This window comes from Lagenorhynchus albirostris, chromosome 10, assembly GCF_949774975.1.
Source record: "Lagenorhynchus albirostris chromosome 10, mLagAlb1.1, whole genome shotgun sequence".
NCBI classification, from domain to species: domain Eukaryota; kingdom Metazoa; phylum Chordata; class Mammalia; order Artiodactyla; family Delphinidae; genus Lagenorhynchus; species Lagenorhynchus albirostris.
In genome coordinates, this window is record NC_083104.1 from 54,710,204 (window position 1) to 54,730,336 (window position 20,133).

Consider the following 20,133-nt stretch of genomic DNA (forward strand, 5'->3'; position numbering starts at 1 on the left):
CCCCGTGTCCTCAAGTCCATTCTCTATGTCTGCATCTTTATTCCTGTCCTGCCCCTAGGTTCTTCAGAACCATTGGATTTTTTTTTCTTTTTAGATTCTATATATATGTGTTAGCATATGGTATATGTTTTTCTCATTCTGACTTACTTTGCTCTGTATGATAGTCTCTAGGTCCATCCACCTCACTACAAATAACTCAATTTCGTTTCTTTTTATGGCTGAGTAATATTCCATTGTATATATGTGCCACATCTTCTTTATCCATTCATCTGTCAATGGACACTTAGGTTGCTTCCATGTCCTGGCTATTGTAAATAGTACTGCAATGAACATTGTGGTACATGACCCTTTTTGAATTATAGTTTTCTCAAGTTATATGCTCAGTAGTGGGATCGCTGGGTCATATTGTAATTCTATTTTTAGTTGTTTTTTTTTTTTTTTGCGGTACGCGGGCCTCTCACTGTTGTGGCCTCTCCCGTTGTGGAGCACAGGCTCCAGACACGCAGGCTCGGCGGCCATGGCTCACGGGCCTAGCCACTCCGCGGCATGTGGGATCTTCCCAGACTGGGGCATGAACCCGTGTCCCCTGCATCGGCAGGTGGACTCTCAACCACTGCGCCACCAGGGAAGCCCTATTTTTAGTTTTTTGAGGAGCCTCCATACTGTTCTCCATAGTGGCTGTATCAATTTACATTCCCACCAACAGTGCAAGAGGATTGCTTTTTCTCCACACCCTCTCCAGCATTTATTGTTTGTAGATTTTTTGATGATGGCCATTCTGACTGGTGTGAGGTGATACCTCATTGTAGTTTTGATTTGCATTTCTCTAATGATTAGAGATGTTGAGCATCCTTTCATGTTTTTGTTGGCAATCTGTATATCTTCTTTGGAGAAATGTCTATTTAGGTCGTCTGCTCATTTTTGGATTGGGTTGTTTTCTTTTTTGTTACTGAGCTGCAAGAGCTGCTTGTAAATTTTGGAGACTAATCCTTTGTCAGTTGCTTCATTTGCAAATATATTCTCCCATTCTGAGGGTTGTCTTTTGGTCTTGTTTATGGTTGCCTTTGCTGTGCAAAAGCTTTTAAGTTGCATTAGGTCCCATTTGTTTATTTTTATTTCCATTTCTCTAGGAGGGGGTCAAAAAGAATCTTGGTATGATGTATGTCATCCAGTGTTCTGCCTACGTTTTCCTCTCAGAGTTTTATAGTGTCTGGCCTCACATTTAGGTCTTTACTCCATTTTAAGTTTATTTTTGTGTATGGTGTTAGGGAGCGTTCTAATTTCATTCTTTTACATGTAGCTGTCCAGTTTTCTCAGCACCACTTATTGAAGAGGCTGTCTTCAACATTGTATGTTCTTGCCTTCTTTATCAAAGTTAAGGTGACCATATGTGTGTGTGTTTATCTCTGGGCTTTCTATCCTGTTCCATTGATCTATATTTGTTTTTTTGCCAGTACCATACTGTCTTGATTATGTAGCTTTGTAGTATAGTCTGAAGTCACGGAGCCTGATTCCTCCAGGTCAGTTTTTTTCCCTCAAGACTGCTTTGGCTATTCGGGGTCTTTTGTATCTCCATAAAAATTTTAAGATTTTTGGTTCTAGTTCTGTAAAAAATGCCACTGGTAATTTGATAGGGATTGCACTGACTCTGTAGGTTGCTTTGGGTAGAATAGTAATTTTCACAATACTGATCCTTCCTATCCAAGAATATGGTATATCTCTCCATCTGTTTGTGTCATCATTGATTTCTTTCATCAGTGTCTTATAGTATTCTGAGTACAGGTCTTTTACCTCCTGAGGTAGGTTTATTCCTAGGTATTTTAATCTTTTTGTTGCAACGGTGAATGGGATTGTTTCCTTAACTTCTATTTCTGATCTATCATTGTTAGTGTATAGGAATGCAAGAGACTTCTGTGCATTAATTGTGTATCCTGAAACTTTACCAGATTCATTGATTAGCTCTAGTAGTTTTCTGGTGGCATCCTTAGGATACTCTATGTACAGTATCATGTCAGCTGCAAACAGTGACAGCTTTACTTCTTCTTTTCCGATTTGGATTTCTTTTTCTTCTCTGATTGCTGTTGCTAAAACTTCCAAACCCATGTTGAATAATAGTGGTGAGAGTGGGCAACCTTGTCTTCTTACTTATCTTAGTGGAAAAGTTCAGATTTTCACCATTGAGAATGATGTTGACTGTGGATTTGTCATATATGGCCTTTATTATGTTGAGGTAGGTTCCCTCTCTGCCTACTTTCTGGAGAGTTTTTATCAGAAATGGCTGTTGAATTTTGTCGAAAGTTTTTTCCGCATCTACTGAGATTATCATATGGTTTTTATCCTTCAATTTGTTAATATGGTGTATCACATTGATCGATTTGCATATAAGAATCCTTGCATTCCTGGGATAAACCCCACTTGATCATGGTGTATGATCATTTTAATGTGCTGTTGGATTCTGTTTGCTAGTACTTTTGCTTCTATGTTCATCAGTGATATTAGCCTGTAGTTTTTTTTGTGATATCTTTGTCTGGTTTTGGTATAAGGGTGATGGTGGCCTTGTAGAATGAGTTTGGGAGTGTTCCTCTCTCTGCTATATTTTGGAAGATTTTGGCAAGGAAGGGTGTTAACTCTTCTCAAAATCTTTGATAGAATTCACCTGTGAAGGCATCTGGTCCTGGGATTTTGTCTGTTGGAAGATTTTTAATCACAGTTTCAATTTCAGTGCTTGTCATTGGTCTGTTTATATTTTCTATTTCTTCCTGGTTCAGTCTCCGAAGGTTGTGCATTTCTAAGAATTTGTCCATTTCTTCCAGGTTGTCCATTTTATTGGCATAGAGTTGCTTGTAGTAATCTCTCATGATCTTTTGCATTTCTTCAGTGTCAGTTGTTACTGCTCCTTTTTCATTTCTAATTCTATTGATTTGAGTCTTCTCCCTTTTTTTCTTGATGAGTCTGGCTAACGGTTTATCAATTTTGCTTATCTTCTCAAAGAACCAGCTTTTACTTTTATTGATCTTTGCTATTGTTTCCTTCATTTCTTTTTCTTTTATTTCTGATCTGACCTTTATGATTTCTTTCCTTCTGCTAACTTTGGGGTTTTTTTGTTCTTCTTTCTCTAATTGCTTTATCTGTAAGGTTAGGTTGTTTATTTGAGATATTTCTTGTTTCTTAAGGTAGGATTGTATTGCTATAAACTTCCCTCTTAGAACTGCTTTTGCTGCATCCCATAGGTTTTGGGTCATCATGTTTTCATTGTCATTTCTTTCTAGGTATTTTTTGATTTCCTCTTTGATTTCTTCAGTGATCTCTTGGTTATTAAGTAGTGTATTGTTTAACCTCCATATGCTTGTATTTTTTACAGATTTTTTTCCTGTAATTGGTATCTAATCTCATGGCATTGTGGTCAGAAAAGCTACCTATATGATTTCAATTTTCTTAAATTTATCAAGGCTTGATTTGTGACCCATCATATGATCTATCCTGGAGAATGTTCCATAAGCACTTGAGAAGAAAGTGTATTCTGTTGTTTTTGGATGGAATGTCCTATAAATTTCAATTAAGTCTATCTTGTTTAATGTATCATTTAAAGCTTGTGTTTCCTTATTTATTTTCACTTTGGATGATCTGTCCATTGGTGAAAGTGGGGTGTTAAAGTCCCCTACTATTATTGTGTTACTGATGATTTCCCCTTTTATGGCTCTTAGCATTTGCCTTATGCATTGAGGTGCTTCTATGTTGGGTACATAAATATTTCCAATTGTTATATCTTCTTCTTGGATTTATCCCTTGATCATTATGTAGTGTCCTTCTTTGTCTCTTGTAATACTCTTTATGTTAAAGTCTATTTTTTCTGATATGAGAATTGCTACACCAGCTTTATTTTGATTTCCTTTTGCATGGAATATCTTTTTCCATCTCCTCACTTTCAGTCTATGTGTGTCCCTAGGTCTGATGTGGGTCTCTTGTAGACAGTGTATATACAGGTCTTGTTTTTGTATCCATTCAGCCAGTCTATGTCTTTTGGTTGGAGCATTTAATCCATTTACATTTAAGGTAATTATTGATATGTATGTTCCTTTTACCATTTTCTTAATTGTTTTGGATTTGTTATTGTACGTGTTTTCTTTCTCTTGTGTTTGCTGCTTAGAAAAGTTTCTTTAGCATTTGTTGAAAAGCTGGTTCGGTGGTGCTGAATTCTCTTAGCTTTTGCTTGTCTGTACAGGTTTCAATTTCTCTGTCAAATCTGAATGAGGTCCTTGCTGGGTAGAGTCATCTTGGTTAAAGGACCTTCCCTTTCATCACTTTAAATATGTCCTGCCACTCCCTTTTGGCTTGCAGAGTTTCTGTTGAAAGATCAGCTGTTAACCTTATGGGGATTCCCTTTTTGTTATTTGTTGCTTTTCCCTTGCTGGTTTTAATATTTTTTCTTTGTATTTAATTTTTGATAGTTTGATTAATATGTGTCTTGGCGTGTTTCTCCTTGGATTTATCCTGTATGGGACTTTCTGTGCTTCCTGGACTTGATTGACTATTCCCTTTCCCATATTAGGGAAGTTTTCAACTATAATCTCTTCAAATATTTTCTCAGTCCCTTTCTTTTTCTCTTCTTTTTCTGGGACCCCTCTATTTTGAATGTTGATGCATTTAATGTTGTCTCAGAGGTCTCTGAGATGTCCCCAATTCTTTTCATTCTTTTTTTTAGAATTCTGCTCTGTGGTAGTTATTTCCACTATTTTATCTTCTGGGTCACTTATCCATTCTTCTTCCTCAGTTATTCTGCTATTGATTCCTTCTAGAGAATTTTTAATTTCATTTATTGTGTTGTTCATCATTTTCTGTTTGCTCTTTCGTTCTTCTAGGTCCTTGTTAAACCTTTCTTGTATTTTCTCCATTCTATTTCCAAGATTTTGGATCATCTTTACTATCATTACTCTGAATTCTTTTTCAGGTAGATTGCCTATTTCCTCTTCATTTGTTAGGTCTGGTGGGTTTTTACCTTGCTCCTTCATCTGCTGTGTATTCCTCTGTCTTCTCAGTTTGCTTAACTTACTGTGTTTGGGGTCTCCTTTTTGCAGTCTACAGGTTTGTAGTTCCCCTTGTTTTTGGTGTCTGCCCCCAGTGGTAAGGTTGGTTCAAGTGGGTTGTGTAGGCTTCCTGGTGGAGGGGACTGGTGCCTGTGTTCTGCTGGATGAGACTGGATCCTGTCTTTCTGGTCTCAGGACCACGTCCAGTGGTGTGTTTTGGGGTGTCTGTGAACTTATGATTTTAGGCAGCTTCTCTGCTAATGGGTGTGGTTGTGTTCCTGTCTTGCTAGTTGTTTGGCATAAGGTGTGCAGCACTGTAGCTTGCTGGTTGTTGAGTGGAGCTGCGTCTTAGTGTTTAGGTGGAGATCTCTGGTAGGGTTTTTGCCATTTGATATTATGTGGGGCCAGGAGGTCTCTGGTGGACCAATGTCCAGAACTCGCCTCTCCCACCTCAGAGGCTCAGGCCTGTCACCTGGCCAGAGCACCAAGACCCTGTCAGCCAAATAGCTTTTCTTGTTCCTTGATCTATGCAAATACGGTCAGATATGAAGCCCCAGTCAATTAACTGAAGCCAGGTACTTCCTTGTTTCCTGCTTCCAGTAGTTCAACTTTAAATGCAGTGTTAAAGAAAAAACCCTACTTCCTGTATCTCGCATTATAAACTCAAAGTCTACCCTGAAATAAGTTTTATGACTAAATCCAATAAAATCATTTTTATATCACTGATGCATTCAGGCTTTATTCAATCAATAAATATTTATTAGTTACCACTTAAATATTGGAAACTATACTATGCATCAGGAGTGAAAAAATGAGCAAGATAAATCTATTGACATAAAAAGCTTATAGTGAAAGAAGGTAAGGGGAAAATGAGAAAGAGTTAAAGAGACAGAAATAGAGGTAGAGATAAAGAAAGATAAAGAGAGAATAACCAGAAGATCAGTGGAGAAAATGACTATTTAGGCATAGTTCAAGCACAAAGGAGAGAGAGGCATTTTCACTTGGAAGCACTGTCAAGTGATGACCCTAAAGAAAGGCCCACCAAATGGCTTTCAGCTTTTACCCCATACAAAGACAGCCCTGGTCAAGCTTGCCAATGACCTTGGCAATGCCAAAACCAAATGTAACTTCTCTATTTCTCTTTCTTCTACATTTCTTAACTTTTCAGCAGTATTCCACACCCTAAGTCATTCTGACTTCTTGAGATACTGTCTTTTCCCAGGTTCTATAATATCACTCTCTTGCTTTCCTGATTTCCTCTATCTCATTGGTTCCTTTATAAACTCCTTTCTTGGCTTCTCCTCCTCTCAGAATGTTGAGTTTATGGCCACTTTTCTTTTCATGTTTTGTGCACACCCTATGTATGAATCATGGTTAAGAGAGGGCATTCAAACCACACTCCTTATTTTAAATCCTGGACTTGCCAATTACCACCTATGTAACCTTGGGAAAGTCACTTAACTTCTTTGTGTCATTTTTTTTTACCTCTAAAATAGGGGTTATCATGAAGTACAAATGAATTAACACAGGTGATATGAAGTACTTAACATGTAAAATACTTAGAATAATATCTAACACATATTAGGCACGATAGTATTATCAGTACAATGTATTTAAATGCTATTTATAATGCTTAGGACTTGCATTCTGTATCTTTTACTCTAACCTCTGCTTTGAAAACTAGTCATATATTAAGCTATGAACTTGTATCTCATTTTAGATGTCTAATAGCATCTCAAAAATAACAAAACTAAGAAGAACACTTGATTTCTCTCCACTCAAAACTGTTCCTTCCACAATCCTCCCCATTGTATTAAGTGACTCTATACCTGGATGCTAAAGCCAAAGCCTAAGAATTATCCCTAATTTCTCTTTCCCTTAACTCTCCTGCCAGATCCAATTCATCAGTAACTTCTATCAAAACTCTCACCAAAATATATTGTGAAGCCATCCATCTAACCTCCTCTACCTCTATGATCCTAATTCAAGCCATCACTATCTCCTTCCTGGAATCCACAATGGCATCTTTGCTCATTTACTTGCTTCTCTCACACTCCCTAAAATCCATTCTTTACAGAGTAGTCAAAATAACTTTTCTAAAAAAAAGTAAATTTGGATAAAATCCAATCTCCATGCTCTGACTTAGAAAACTCTATTGATTTGGCCCTGGTATACTTTCTTTTACTTCATCTTTTACCATCCCCACCTCCCCTATTCACTATTCTTTTGCAATTCCAACCTTCTTTATGTTACTTGAAAACATGGAGCTCATTTCCACCTTTGGGATTTTGTACAAGCTCCCACATTTATCTGTAATGCCATTCTTCCTGAATATCATACGCCTGGTTACTTCTTGAAATTGACATCTCACCTCAAAGAGGCTCCTCAGTTCATAGTAACCTCCCTGTCATTACTTACAACCTTCTTTTCTTGGTTTTTCAACCTCCTTTCCATGGCATATTCTGATGTTTTCTTCTTTATTCATTCATTCTTGTATTATTTCTCTCTATTAGAATGCAAGTTCTATGCAGAGACCTGCCAGGTCTTCAGGTATCTGCAATGCTTGGCACATAGATGACATTCCATAAATACTTTGGAATTAATAAGTAAATAAACTATGACAGTAGTGAAACAAAAGAGACCAGCAGTTGAAATCTATTTACCTTGGAAACTATTTCTAGGTTGGGGAAAGGAGTGATCCTAAGATAATTTATTTGCATGACCAGATGGGTGATGCTGTCATTCAGAGAGAAAGAGAACGCTGAAGAAGGGAAAAGTCTAGGAATAAAATCCTTTTTGGACAATGACTTTGATAACTCTTGGGATACAAATTTGGAATTGTACAAGGAATAATGAGATATGGATCTAGGACTAAAAAAAAGTATACCTCCATGGGCTGGACATATAAATTTAATAATCATCAGAATAGCTGACATTTAAGTAGAGGAGAACAGAGAGTTTTTGGAGTGAGAAGAGAGGAGGTCTAAACTTTTAAAACACCAGAATATTCAAGAGGCAGATAGTGGAGAAGCTGGAAGACAAAATCCCAGGAGGAGACCCAGGAAGGAGGAGTATGCCAGCCAAGGAGAAAGTAAGTTTCTAGAATAAAGGTGAAGTCAACAGGATCAAGTAACAGAGAGATCAAATAAAATAAGTACTAAAAACAGTCAGCTGTATTTAGCAATTAGAAGATCATTGAGCAAATTGAAAACCAAGATGCCATCTGAACTTGCCAGATTCCTGCCCTTGAATTCCAAGTCCCTCAAATTTTCAAGCACTATCAAAATATCTGTCTGGAATTCCACCTCTCCCAGACCTCTAAGACTTGATTTGGCACCTCCAACATTTTTGTGCTGCCACCAACATAGTAACCTAAGTTAACCGGTGCTTTCAATGGTTTAATAATTGTTTTTTCTCTTCTCTATCTGCAGAATAAATAAGAAGAAAGTATTATCAGCTATCTGCAATTTAAATAAATATATTTTCAAATAAGTCTCAAAAATTCAGCAGAATCTTCTTCATCCAAAGTAATTAAAACAATAATGAATGGATAGTCAATGAATCAGTGGGACAATAATTTCCAGGATGCCCCCAAAATACTGGAAAATGCTGATTTCTTTTTAAGATTCAGTAGACTTACGTTTAGCAGACTATGGGGCAGCAAGAAAAAGTAAATATATATAGAAGTTTAATAACACGAGTCAAAAATAGGAAGAATTTATTGCTTAATTATCAATTAAGTGCAAACATTATTAAAAACTGAAATGTTGAAGAAATGCTTGACTTATGAAAATTATGTGGAGAGTATATTCTTTAAAGCACTTTTAGGTACCTATTCCAGACCTTGATTTTTCATGTGCCTAATTTAAAATTCCCATTTTGTCATCAAAATCCAACTCATCCTCCAATTACCTTAATAGAATTTTTATATAAATTTATTTATATTTTATTTATTTATTTTTGGCTGCATCGGGTCTTCGTTGCTATGCATGGGCTTTCTCTAGTTGCTACAAGCAGGGGCTACTCTGTGTTGCGGCACATGTACTTCTCATCACAGTGACTTCTCTCGTTGCAGAGCACGGGCCCTAGGCATGCGGGCTTCTGTAGTTGTGGCACACGGGCTCAGCAGTTGTGGCTCGTGGGCTCTAGAGTGCAGGCTCAGTAGTTGTGGTGCACAGCCTTAGTTGCTCCGCGGCATGTGGGATCTTCCTCAACCAGGGATCAAACCCGTGTCCCCTGCATTGGCAGGCGGATTCTTAACCACTGCGCCACCAGGGAAGTCCCTAGAATTTATTTTTAAGTCTCTTGGTTAACCGAAAGTAAATTGGTAGGTCCTATGAAATTTCTAGATTCTCCAAAAGTCAGAGTAAGGAAGTTAAAACAGAGGATTCACTTATGTTTTGTGGTTAGTGTGGCATTATTTACTCCAATGATTCTCAAGCTTTGCTACATATAGAATTTCCTAAGCAGGCTTTTAAAAATCTTAGTGTCTAAGCTGACCCCATACTAGATAAATCAGAATCCCTGGGGGGTGAGACCCAGCATCAGTATTTTTTAAACCTCTTCAAGGATTCTCCTGGATTTGAGAACTGAGGACTTACGCTACCCTTCTCATTAAATGAATGTTTTAGTGGTTATGAATAAGGGCTTTGAAGTCAGAGGTGGATTTGGAATCCTGGTGGCTGTATAGACTTGGACAAACCCCTTAATATGCTTGAGACTCAGTTTACTCAACTATAACTCAGTAATTTTTGTTCCCGCTCTGTAGGGTTGTTTTGAGCATTAAATAAGGTAATATAAAAACTCAGCAGAGCACATGGTATATAATGCACAATAAATGTTAATAATCTATATAAAATAACTGTGTTATTAATGATAATTATTTATGAATTACAAACCAAATACTCTGTGTGGTTTCTAATACATACTTCGCAAATACAACTGTATTTAAACCTGAATTATTATATGTAACAATGTATCACATCTATGCTGACTCACTGAATTCAGGCCACCAATTTGGGCCTTAGAAGCACTCTCTCATTTAAATGACACAAAGGCAGAGTTCAAAGAGCCTCAACTTCACCTCCTCCTTATACCTGCCACCACACGGATACAGGACACCTCCAAAGCAGCTGCATCATTTGAGCCTGACTTGCAGGTGAAAGCTACTCATAAATTTCCTCAGGTTTTATTAGAGAGAATTTTTAAATCTTCATTGACATGGGAAGAAAGAACTCAAAAAAAAAATTCCAGTCACATTTTTTTCTTATTTACTCAGTTCCTCTAGAGTGTGTGACGACTTGTTTTCCTTTAGTTGTATCTGAACAGTTTGACATATTACTGTGACAAGGTTACTTTTTAAATTGATAAAAGGTTTGATTGTGTCAGTGCATTTGTCAAAACTGTCTGACACCATGTATAATGGACTCTGCACTCAGAGCCCGGATGGCACTTGAGGCTCCTCTTACTATTCTGCGTTCAGCCCACACCTAACCAGACATCCAGCAGGGTTGGGTCAAAGTCGGGGAGATGAGCGTGGGTACAAACACTCCTACTTTGTTCCCCTGGCTTTTCACTGTGGGAGCTTCTCCTCTCTCGTTAAATGTTAAAGTGACATTTACAGCTTCCTTTTAAAGGGAGCGATGCTAGGATGTCAGAGCCTGAGCGAGGAAAACATTTACCCAGAAAAATGAAGGCTGGGGCAGCTGACTTCCTGGTCTTCAGGTGATGATTGGAAGTATGTGTGCACCTACCCTAGAGTTTCCCTGTTTTTCCTTTATTCTGCTTAAAGTGGCCTTGTCAGCAGCGCATTCACTTTATAACAGAACAATTCATTCTGTACCTGCATGGTGCTGGCCTTAATTCCAGATTAATCACTTGGAAGTGAGGGCAATCTGGCCGGGGCTTTCTGAAAGCATTATATTAATTAAAATTTATAAGTTATGAGAATGGTTAGATAAAAGGTAGATTGTAGAAAACATAAACACATTAATGATTTTACTTTCCATTAAAAATTCTGTCCATTATGTTAAATACGTGCCTTTACTTTTCAAGGCTAATCTCAATGTGTTTCAAGGGGATGTTTAGAATCACATAATAGAGGTTATCAATTTCTCTGAGGTAGGAAACAGAGCTTAATATGTGAAAAATCATTATACCACCAAAATTTTATTTGGTCCAAAGAAGTTGCAATGCTCTCTCTCTCTCTCTTTATTAAGCCAAATTTATCTTCCCTCACTTCCCTTTCCCCCTTTTGAGATATGCATAAATGGTGCATAACTCAAGTATTCCACCCAGAGTCTCCAACTGATAACCCATTTCACGAATATAATTGTATAATCAATTGGATTTTCAGTTTTCACTATATTAGGCTTGCATGTTTTAAATACTGCAGCCACTAAATATTTAATAGTATATTGATGACCCATTCATGAAAGGGTAAGAAAAGGAAATTAAAAATCAACTAATTTGGGTCCTCTTTTGTGCTACTTTGTTGTTTCTTTTGGAGTTCGTTTGGTTAATTGTCTCTAACGTCCTTGTTTTTTAATAGAAAAACAAATGCATATGAAAAAAGACATCTTTCACCACACATAATTGTTCCCCCACCACAAATATTAATTCTCACACCCTCTTCTCTGACCATTAGTTATTCTGCTTCCAGCTCGCTCTTCAACTGTCCTGCTCTGTTCCTTGATCTCGTAAGGTCTTTTCTACTTGGCAGTCGGAATTATCTTTTTGAAACAAAAATCTGACTCTGTCACCTTCCCGTTTGTTACAATTCAATGATTTCCTTCATTGAAACAAAGCTCCTAAGTGACATACAAAGGAATCACCATAACCCTTCCATGTTTCCAGGCCATGTTGCTCCAGGCTCCACCCCCTCTCTCTGCTATAACAACTTGACCCTTGCTCAGCCTCTTGTCTTTGCCATGTTCCCTCCAGCCATTGGTTCTGCACACATGGAGTTCCTTCTGCCTAGAATGCTCTTCCCTTCCTTCTTCATTTAGTTAAACCTATTCCTACTCTTTCTGATCTTAGCTCAGAGATTCCTTTGCCCATTGCCTTAACAAGGTCTCATCCCATGTTACAAATCCTCTTATTTCCATGCTCCTCTCTTTTTTTCACATTTGTAGTTGCAATTTTATATCAAATCACACGATCATTTCATTGATTTCCATTTTCCCTATCAAAATATAATCTCTGCTAAAGCAAGACCTTTATCTAAATGTACTCGCCACTGAATCTTTAGCACACTATCTGGCATGCAATAGGTGCTCTGTGAAAATTTCTTGATTGAGAACACAATGAAGTTCCTTGAAACTTTTCAAGGTAAAAACGTTACAAGGTCTTGTTTGCAGGGCAGAAATAGAGACACAGATGTGGGGAACAAATGTAAGGACACCAAGGGGGGAAAGTGGCGGGGGGAGGTGGTGGTGGTGGGATGAATTGGGAGATTGGGATTGACATATATACACTAATGTGTGTAAAATGGATAACTAATAAGAACCTGCTGTATAAAAAAATAAGTAAAATTAAATGTTTTTAAAAAAGACATTACAAGGTCTTTAACACTAGTATTTCTTACAAGACACACAATGCCATGTATTCATCCAAAACATAGGTATAACTAGTGAGATTTTCCATAGAGTAAAATGATTCTTCATGTCTATTCTTTAGTCTTGCCTTCTTTCCTTGACTTTACTTGTGATCCAACCATAGGAGCTTTGATGATAAATGTGAATGGAATCTCTTAATCAGAATTTGCTTTCAGATAATACATTGAGAAATAATGCGATTTCTTTCCTTTAATATCATTTTCTTACTGTTCATTAGTATTCATATGGATATTGTATTCTAATGCCAGATAATTTGCTATGTCTCTGCCTTTTTAATATATCTCTGTTTTCTATTATTTTATTACTATGGATATTAGAAAATATTGTATTTCTTATAATATAAGGGAATAGTAACTCTGAAAGTTCTTATAATTTCATAGGAATAACCATGGAAAATTGATCCTGATGGCAAGATAACTGAAACCTACAGATATTATCTGTTTTGTAGGTAACATTATTTTAAAGTGTTGGATGAGTCATAGGAATGCAAGATGATTTGAATCTTTAGAGGAATGCTAATTTAAAAGAGCAAGGAGCCCTCTAAGACATCACCACTACAAGAGAGGAAACCAGGATTTTATAAAGGACTTACAATGGTCCCTAACAAAGGCGTCCCCAGCTCTCAGGTCATATTCATGCAGCGGAATCAGCTCAGGCAGTGGTCCTGCCAACACTGTAAAAGGGGATTGGTGAAAGGTGATCAGAGTAGGTTTTTCTGCTAACTAGTGAGGGTCTCAATGAACTATCAGACTTTTAAAGTAAAAAATATTTAAAAGATTATCATGTATAAACAAATTATTTTATACATGGGGAAAACCAAAATTAAGAGGGGACAAGTCACTTGTCTAGGGCCACATACCCAGTTGATGGCACAGCCAGGAGTGAAACCCCAAACTCTCAGCGCATGGCTATTTCCTCTACATTATGGTGCCCGGTCACATTAGTTCTTTCAGTCTCCCGAAAAGCAAATCTCGGCAATAAACCTCAGGTCCAGACCACTTCAATAACTGAAGAACCCACAAACATTTTTACAATAACAATAACATGGGCCAGGTCTTATTAGCCAGCAAAAATTAATATGAACAAGTAACCACTACCCTCTGTGCCCTTAGCATTCTTTAAATTTCTCAAATAAACAGAAGAAACACAAACAAAACATTTTTTTCCCTCAAACATAATGTTCTTGTGCCACTAGATCTCTTTCCTGAGTTAAAAATGCCAATGCAAACTTTAGGTAACCCTTTCCATTTATAAATTTCTGGCAATATCTTTGCAGAAATGGACACTGATACAGAAATTCATAGTATAATGCTACATCAGTGGTATGTTCATAAACCAGCTCTCAAAAAACAAAACTATGGGGAGGGGGAAGGGTAAATGGTGACAAAGCGATAAAGAGGCATGGACATATATACACTACCAAAAGTAAGGTATTTAGCTAGTGGGAAGCAGCCGCATAGCACAGGGAGATCAGCTCGGTGCTCTGTGACCGCCTGGAGGGGTGGGATAGGGAGGGTGGGAGGGAGGGAGACGCAAGCGGGAAGAGATATGGGAATATATGTATATATATAACTGATTCATTTTGTTGTGAAGCTGAAACTAACATACCATTGTAAAGCAATTATACTCCAATAAAGATGTTAAAAAAAAAAAAAAGCCCTCATTTATAGGTCTTGCTGATTCCTGTGATATAAATACTCCCACCATGGCCGATTTCAAGATACTGAGTATGTAACAAATCACTCAAGAATTCCTGAATATTTAACCATTGGCTCTGGTGCCTCAGTCAGAGGCAGCTGCAGTACACCACTGGTACTACAGGAAACCTAGAAATAATCAAACCCAGACCACTCTTTTATACGAGGAGACGGAGGCTCAAAGACAGTAAATGATTTGCCACAAGACCACACGGTGGCCAAGCAGGTTATAATACACCACCTCAAATACCTTCACATATTTAGTGAGACTTTCTGCCTTAGAAATAGTCAGTGGACTTTATATTAATGTAGAGATATGTGGATGAAAAAGGTCAACTGCTACATCAGTAAACAAAGGAGGTTGCGGACACCAAGCCATCAGCCACTGAAGCCACCCTGTGCATCCTGAGGAGATTCAGGATGAAGAAAAGCAGGATACTGGCCCTAGATAGTTAAGGTACATCTCCAGGGATGATTTCAATGAGCCCAGACTCTTGAATCTGCCCATACACAGAAAAACACTGAATTCATTAACTTGAGATGCCTGGTTTTCCTTAATTAACAGTAACCTTTTGATGTTCCGACTACCTGGTCTTTGTTGCAAAAACTCCTGTATCTCCTGGTTCCTCCTTTACCTCTTCAGAGCTGTCCCTCAGAGCTGTCTGAGAAGCTGCCTCCCAGACTTAAGCCCTCAGCAAGTCTGCCCAATAAAACATAATTCTCAACTTTTAAGTTGTGCCTTTTTTTTTTTAAAGAAGTATATCTCAAAAAACCAGCAGCATCATGACAACACCAGGAAACCTGCTGAAATTTACATTCTCCGGCTCCAGCCCAGACCTCGTGAAATCACAATCTCAGGGGCCCAGAAATCTGTGTTTCAACAAACTCAACAAGTGGGAAAGAATCTTCCCTTAAAACCCACCAATATTTTTTATGAATAAGATTCACACACAAAGATAATGGCTGGCCTTCTTTTTCACATCAGTATCCATTACAGGAGATTATTCATCTGAAGCTTCTAATATAAAGTCCGTCATCTTTCACATTTTCAAAGCCCTTATTTATCAAAATAGTTTAGAATTTTCTAACACTAGCAAAAAAATTTAAAAATGTTGAGTGATTTACCTTCCAATTCTCAACCTCAACATTTTATAGACCAAAACCTAACATATTTGTATATCTTAGCCCTAGCACCTTTCTTTCTTTTTTTTTAACTGCTTTCAAATAAATATTTCTTTTTCAATATTCTGCCTTACCTCTTTCACAAATCAAGGCAGTTGATAGAGCAGGGTGCCCCTACCCTAGTCTACATACTGCCTTGTCAACTGATTATATAGTTATGTATTTGTGTTTTGTTTAATCTGCCACTTCCTGTTGTTTTGATATTTGTTCCCAATCTTCAAGTCAGAACAAAGGCAAATAAATACTATCTGCCTTGTTTTCCTCTTCCAAAATTTTAGAGGTTGGAAAATTTACAAAATAAATATCCTCTCAACCTTCTTATAAAAGCATTGCAAAACAGCAAAAGAAAAACTGAGTAATAGTTTCCCCCAACTTAAAAATACGCAGCTAATGCACAGTCAAGTGACAAATAGCTGCACTGATATTACTTTGAAAATAATCAGACAGGGGCTTCCGTGGTGGCGCAGTGGTTGAGAGTCCGCCTGCCGATGCAGGGGACACGGGTTCCTGCCGCGGTCCGGGAAGATCCCACATGCCGCGGAGCGGCTGGGCCCGTGATCCATGGCCGCTGAGCCTGCGTGTCCGGAGCCTGTGCTCCGCAACGGGAGAGGCCACAACAGTGAGAGGCCCGCGTATCAAAAAAAAGAAAATAATCAGACAGCAATCTAAAAATCCAGGCCTATGGTTCTTAATTTGTTATCCACTATTTATTTAATTTGGAGGGTAAACTTAAATATGTTTAATTGATTTGCGCAGAAATAAGAGAGTTAATAGCATAAGTGTTGGTAGATAGTAGATGAAAGAAAACATTTTGCAAGGGCATTTAGTCACTACCATATTTCCTGGGAAATATAAAACTAGGTGAGTGCGGTTCTTGGCTTTGGTGGGAATAGCTTCACTGGACTTGGAAATAGATGTTTTCAAGGAAACAAAAGGATTAGCCTTCTAATTTTCCAATTACCTGGTCCCAGCTGAACTTACATTTACCAAGCAAGAACTGACAAGAAGAGCTTTGCAACACAGCAGGTGACCATTCTGAAATCTACCACTTCCGAGTTTTTGCAATCCCCATCACTAATACCCTCTCCAAAAAAAGAGCACAGTTTCTTTCATGAGATTCATCATTGATTCCACCAACCACAGGTGTGAGAACCTACCAGCCACAAGGTGTGGGAACCCACCAACCACAAGGTGTGAGTACCCACCAACCACAAGGTGTGAGAACCCACCAACCACAAGGTGTGAGAACCCACCAACCACAAGGTGTGAGAACCCACTGGCCACAAGGTATGAGAACCCACCAGCCACAAGGTGTGAGGACCCAACTCCATGATTGCTCCTCATCTTCTTGGTCAATACATGCACATCAGCCAGCAACCCTATGTCTCTCTGTTCAAGAACCTTCTCTTTCAAAGCAAAAGGCAAACAAACTCCATTCCCAAAATAAGCTGGACTCAGATCTTAAATTTAAGCCCCGTTTCTACAGCAAGAGTCTTCCTCACTGGGTACATTGGGTGCAAAACCCAACCCCATATGGACGAGCCCACGTGGGCAAGGATGAGGTTGGAAATGGCGCAGAGGGCGGGGGGCACTTACGGTTGGCACAGCTTGATTAGGTCCTGGTCAGTGGTGCCTGGTGGGAGGCCTCGAATGTACAGGTTGGTTTTACTCAACTGTTCCCCGCTGCTGTTGCTGCTGCTGTGGTTGCTGCTGCTGTTTGTGCTGGGGCTGGGAGGAGCCATGGGGTGGGGAGCTGGTGCATAGGACTGCTGGAAACAGAAAAGGCTGTTACTGGAAAAACAAAGCCAGCAACCTATTCCCAGGCCAGCAGAGCAACTCGAAAGCAATGCAAGCTTCTCAGCCTCTCCAATCCACGCATGCACACTCGTGTTCATGTCCCTACTCTGGGGTACTTCTGAGAACATCACTTGCTCTCCCCCCATCTGGCCCTGCATTTGGATCAGCCTAGCACAGTTCTCTCCTGGGTGCACCAAAGCTCTGGCCCAGCTCACCTGTGACAGCCAAGCATCTTTGCCTTGCCTCTACTCCATCTTCCCTCTTTTTCTCCAAAGAAACTTCCTCATATTGCTTTCCTCACCATTACTCTCCAGCACGATCACTCTATAAATAGCAATACTATGAATGAACCAATGAGTGAATGACTCCATCTTATCTCGTTCTCCCATTCCCAAATCTGCTCCTTCATGGTGAATGCCCTTTATTTGCAAACTGAGCTACTATTCTCTCCTCTTTGAATCACTCTGATTGAAAGTCTCAGCTGAGGCACTACTGATATACCGGACAGGATAATTCTTTGTCGCCGGGACTGTTCTGTTCATTGTAGGCTGGTGGCAGCATCCTTGGCCTATACCCACCAGATTCTAGTAGCACCCGTCCCCCAGTTGTGGGACCAAAAATGTGTCCACACACTGCCAAGTGTCCCCTAGGGTGGGGAACTCTCTCCCAGTAAAGAACCATTGGTCTAACCTGTCACACTGTGTTATTACAAAATGTAAATGATAAGATGACCCCCAGTGACTTGGAGTATGCAATGTGAGGGTCTTTATAATTATACACACCAGAATTAGGAGGTATATTACACTTTATCCTTTATTTCCTTTTCATACAGGCATATCTTCAAAAGTTCTAAAATTACACTGACTGTCTGGGTTTGAGTCCGTGATGTGTTTATTATTGGCTGTGTGATCTCTGGGGTGCCTGAACCTCTCTGAGATGCAGTATTCTCATTAATATGAGGAGGATAAAATTAGTACTCCCCTACATCATAGGGTCTTTACAAAAACTCAATGAGTTAACGCAAACAAAATGGTTCCTGGACATAGTAATTGCACGATAAGAGTTAGCAATAACAAAAACACAAGAAATAATGATGATAATGGGAATTCCCTGGTGGTCCAGTGGTTAAGACTCCACACTTCCACTGCAGGGGGCGTGGGTTCAATCCCTGGTTGGGGAACTAGGATCCTGTATACCATGTGGCACGGCCAAGAAATAATAATAATGATGATAATATTTGTGATTCATATCTGTCTGGCAAGTGATATTAGTCTTTAAATCTATCCCAGGTTTTCTCAACTATAATCTAGAATGTTACGTAAATACACAGTGAATGCATCAATCATGATTCCAGGGGGGACACTTTGGCCGAGTTCTAACCTGAAGATTCATTAGCTGTTTTATCAGGGGTAGGAGGTGAGTACTTATCCAATAGCAAGTGGATGCTTCGTAAATACTCAAGCTACATCCCACACAATAAAAACTGAGTGATCACAGCAGTTAGCTCATAAAGACAGGAGGCTGTGTCCAGTTTTGTTTCTTGCTATAATAATCCATTTTATACCATCCAGGATTTCAGATTTGCCCCAGTCCATATTCCCAATTGGCTATAATACAAGGCCTCTTGGATGCAACATGTGAAAATGCAACTCATTCCCTCTGGTCTCTTCTCTCCCACTCCCCACACAGCCACCCACCCATCACAAAGACCCATTGCTTTCCATCTTGCTGTCATTCTTGCAGCCTCCATGCTAGAAACCTTGGTGTTAGCTGCATTCAACCACTTATTCAGTATTACTTAATCTATGACCAACATTTTTAACGTACAATTTGAAAATGAATTACACGGGAGAATACCTTCCATTCTCAATACTTGAATAAAATAACGGGTATTCATTGCCTTTTGGAATGTCATATCTGCATAAAGCTGAATAAAGTTTCTTGGCTGAGATTAAAAAAGTATTCTTTCTTGACCTACGAATTCTACTTCGCTCCTCCGATGCCCCAGAACACTTAAGCTCTACCTCTTTACAGGTCCTGCACTTAGTGGGTGTTCAATACCGCCTTGCCGAAGCGGTGTCCTGGTCTGTGTATCTCACAACAGAACAGATGGGATTTATCTTTGACTTCCCTCCTGTGCGTTGTTCTTTTAAATTTCCCAGGGCTTTTTTCAAGCTGTTTCTTACCACTTTCACCTCCCCTCTCTCCAAATTCTTTGAATTCCATTCTGTACTCAGGCTTCTTTTAAAATGAGGCTTTGTTTAAAGCAGTTTTTCCCACTGCATAGCCTTTAAAACCACCAGGGAGCCAGAAAAATGCGTCTAGCTTTATGTGTCACAGATCAGATGGACCAGTTCAGACCGAATGAGCCCTTGACTGATCAAATAAGAAAACACCAACTACAGGATGATCAATCTGTGTTGACTTAATTCTTTTCTTGCCCCAGGGGTCTTTGCAAGCATTTCCATAACCGGGCACCATTTAGTAAATTGCATGGTGCCTAAAACAATAAATGTGCCCGCCAAAGGGCCCAGTGGGAAAAATTAAAACAAAATGGTCAAAGCGAATCGCAGCTAGGATGAGTATGGGGAACTTGTATGCATGGAAATGAGGTATATAATTTAAAAATAGTAGTGGAAGCACCAGATTCTTGTAGAGAAGGATGTATTTCAAAAGCCCTTTGAAAAATACATACAGTGAAAAGTGGTTTTCTATGCCCTATTCTTGTTTGTGAGTTCTAGAAATTCTACTGAAAGATGTAGACTTTCTCAGTCTTATTGAACCAATCACTTCACAGGTTTTAAGAGTCAGTGCCAA

The 20,133-nt window shown here is 38.9% G+C and overlaps 1 protein-coding gene across 8 annotated transcripts in view; it reads right to left on the reverse strand.

The window, feature by feature from the left end:
• Window positions 1-20,133, reverse strand: part of RBMS3 (RNA binding motif single stranded interacting protein 3) — a 725,561-nt gene that overhangs the window by 548,054 nt on the left and 157,374 nt on the right. For 5 of the 8 annotated variants that reach the window (XM_060162485.1, XM_060162489.1, XM_060162487.1 and 2 more), the window contains exon 2: window positions 17,116-17,288. In XM_060162485.1, the coding sequence (XP_060018468.1) occupies window positions 17,116-17,288 (173 nt within the window). The remainder of the gene's footprint in view (window positions 1-17,115; window positions 17,289-20,133) is intronic. The other 3 variants (XM_060162484.1, XM_060162490.1, XM_060162488.1) reach the window with 1 other exon arrangement.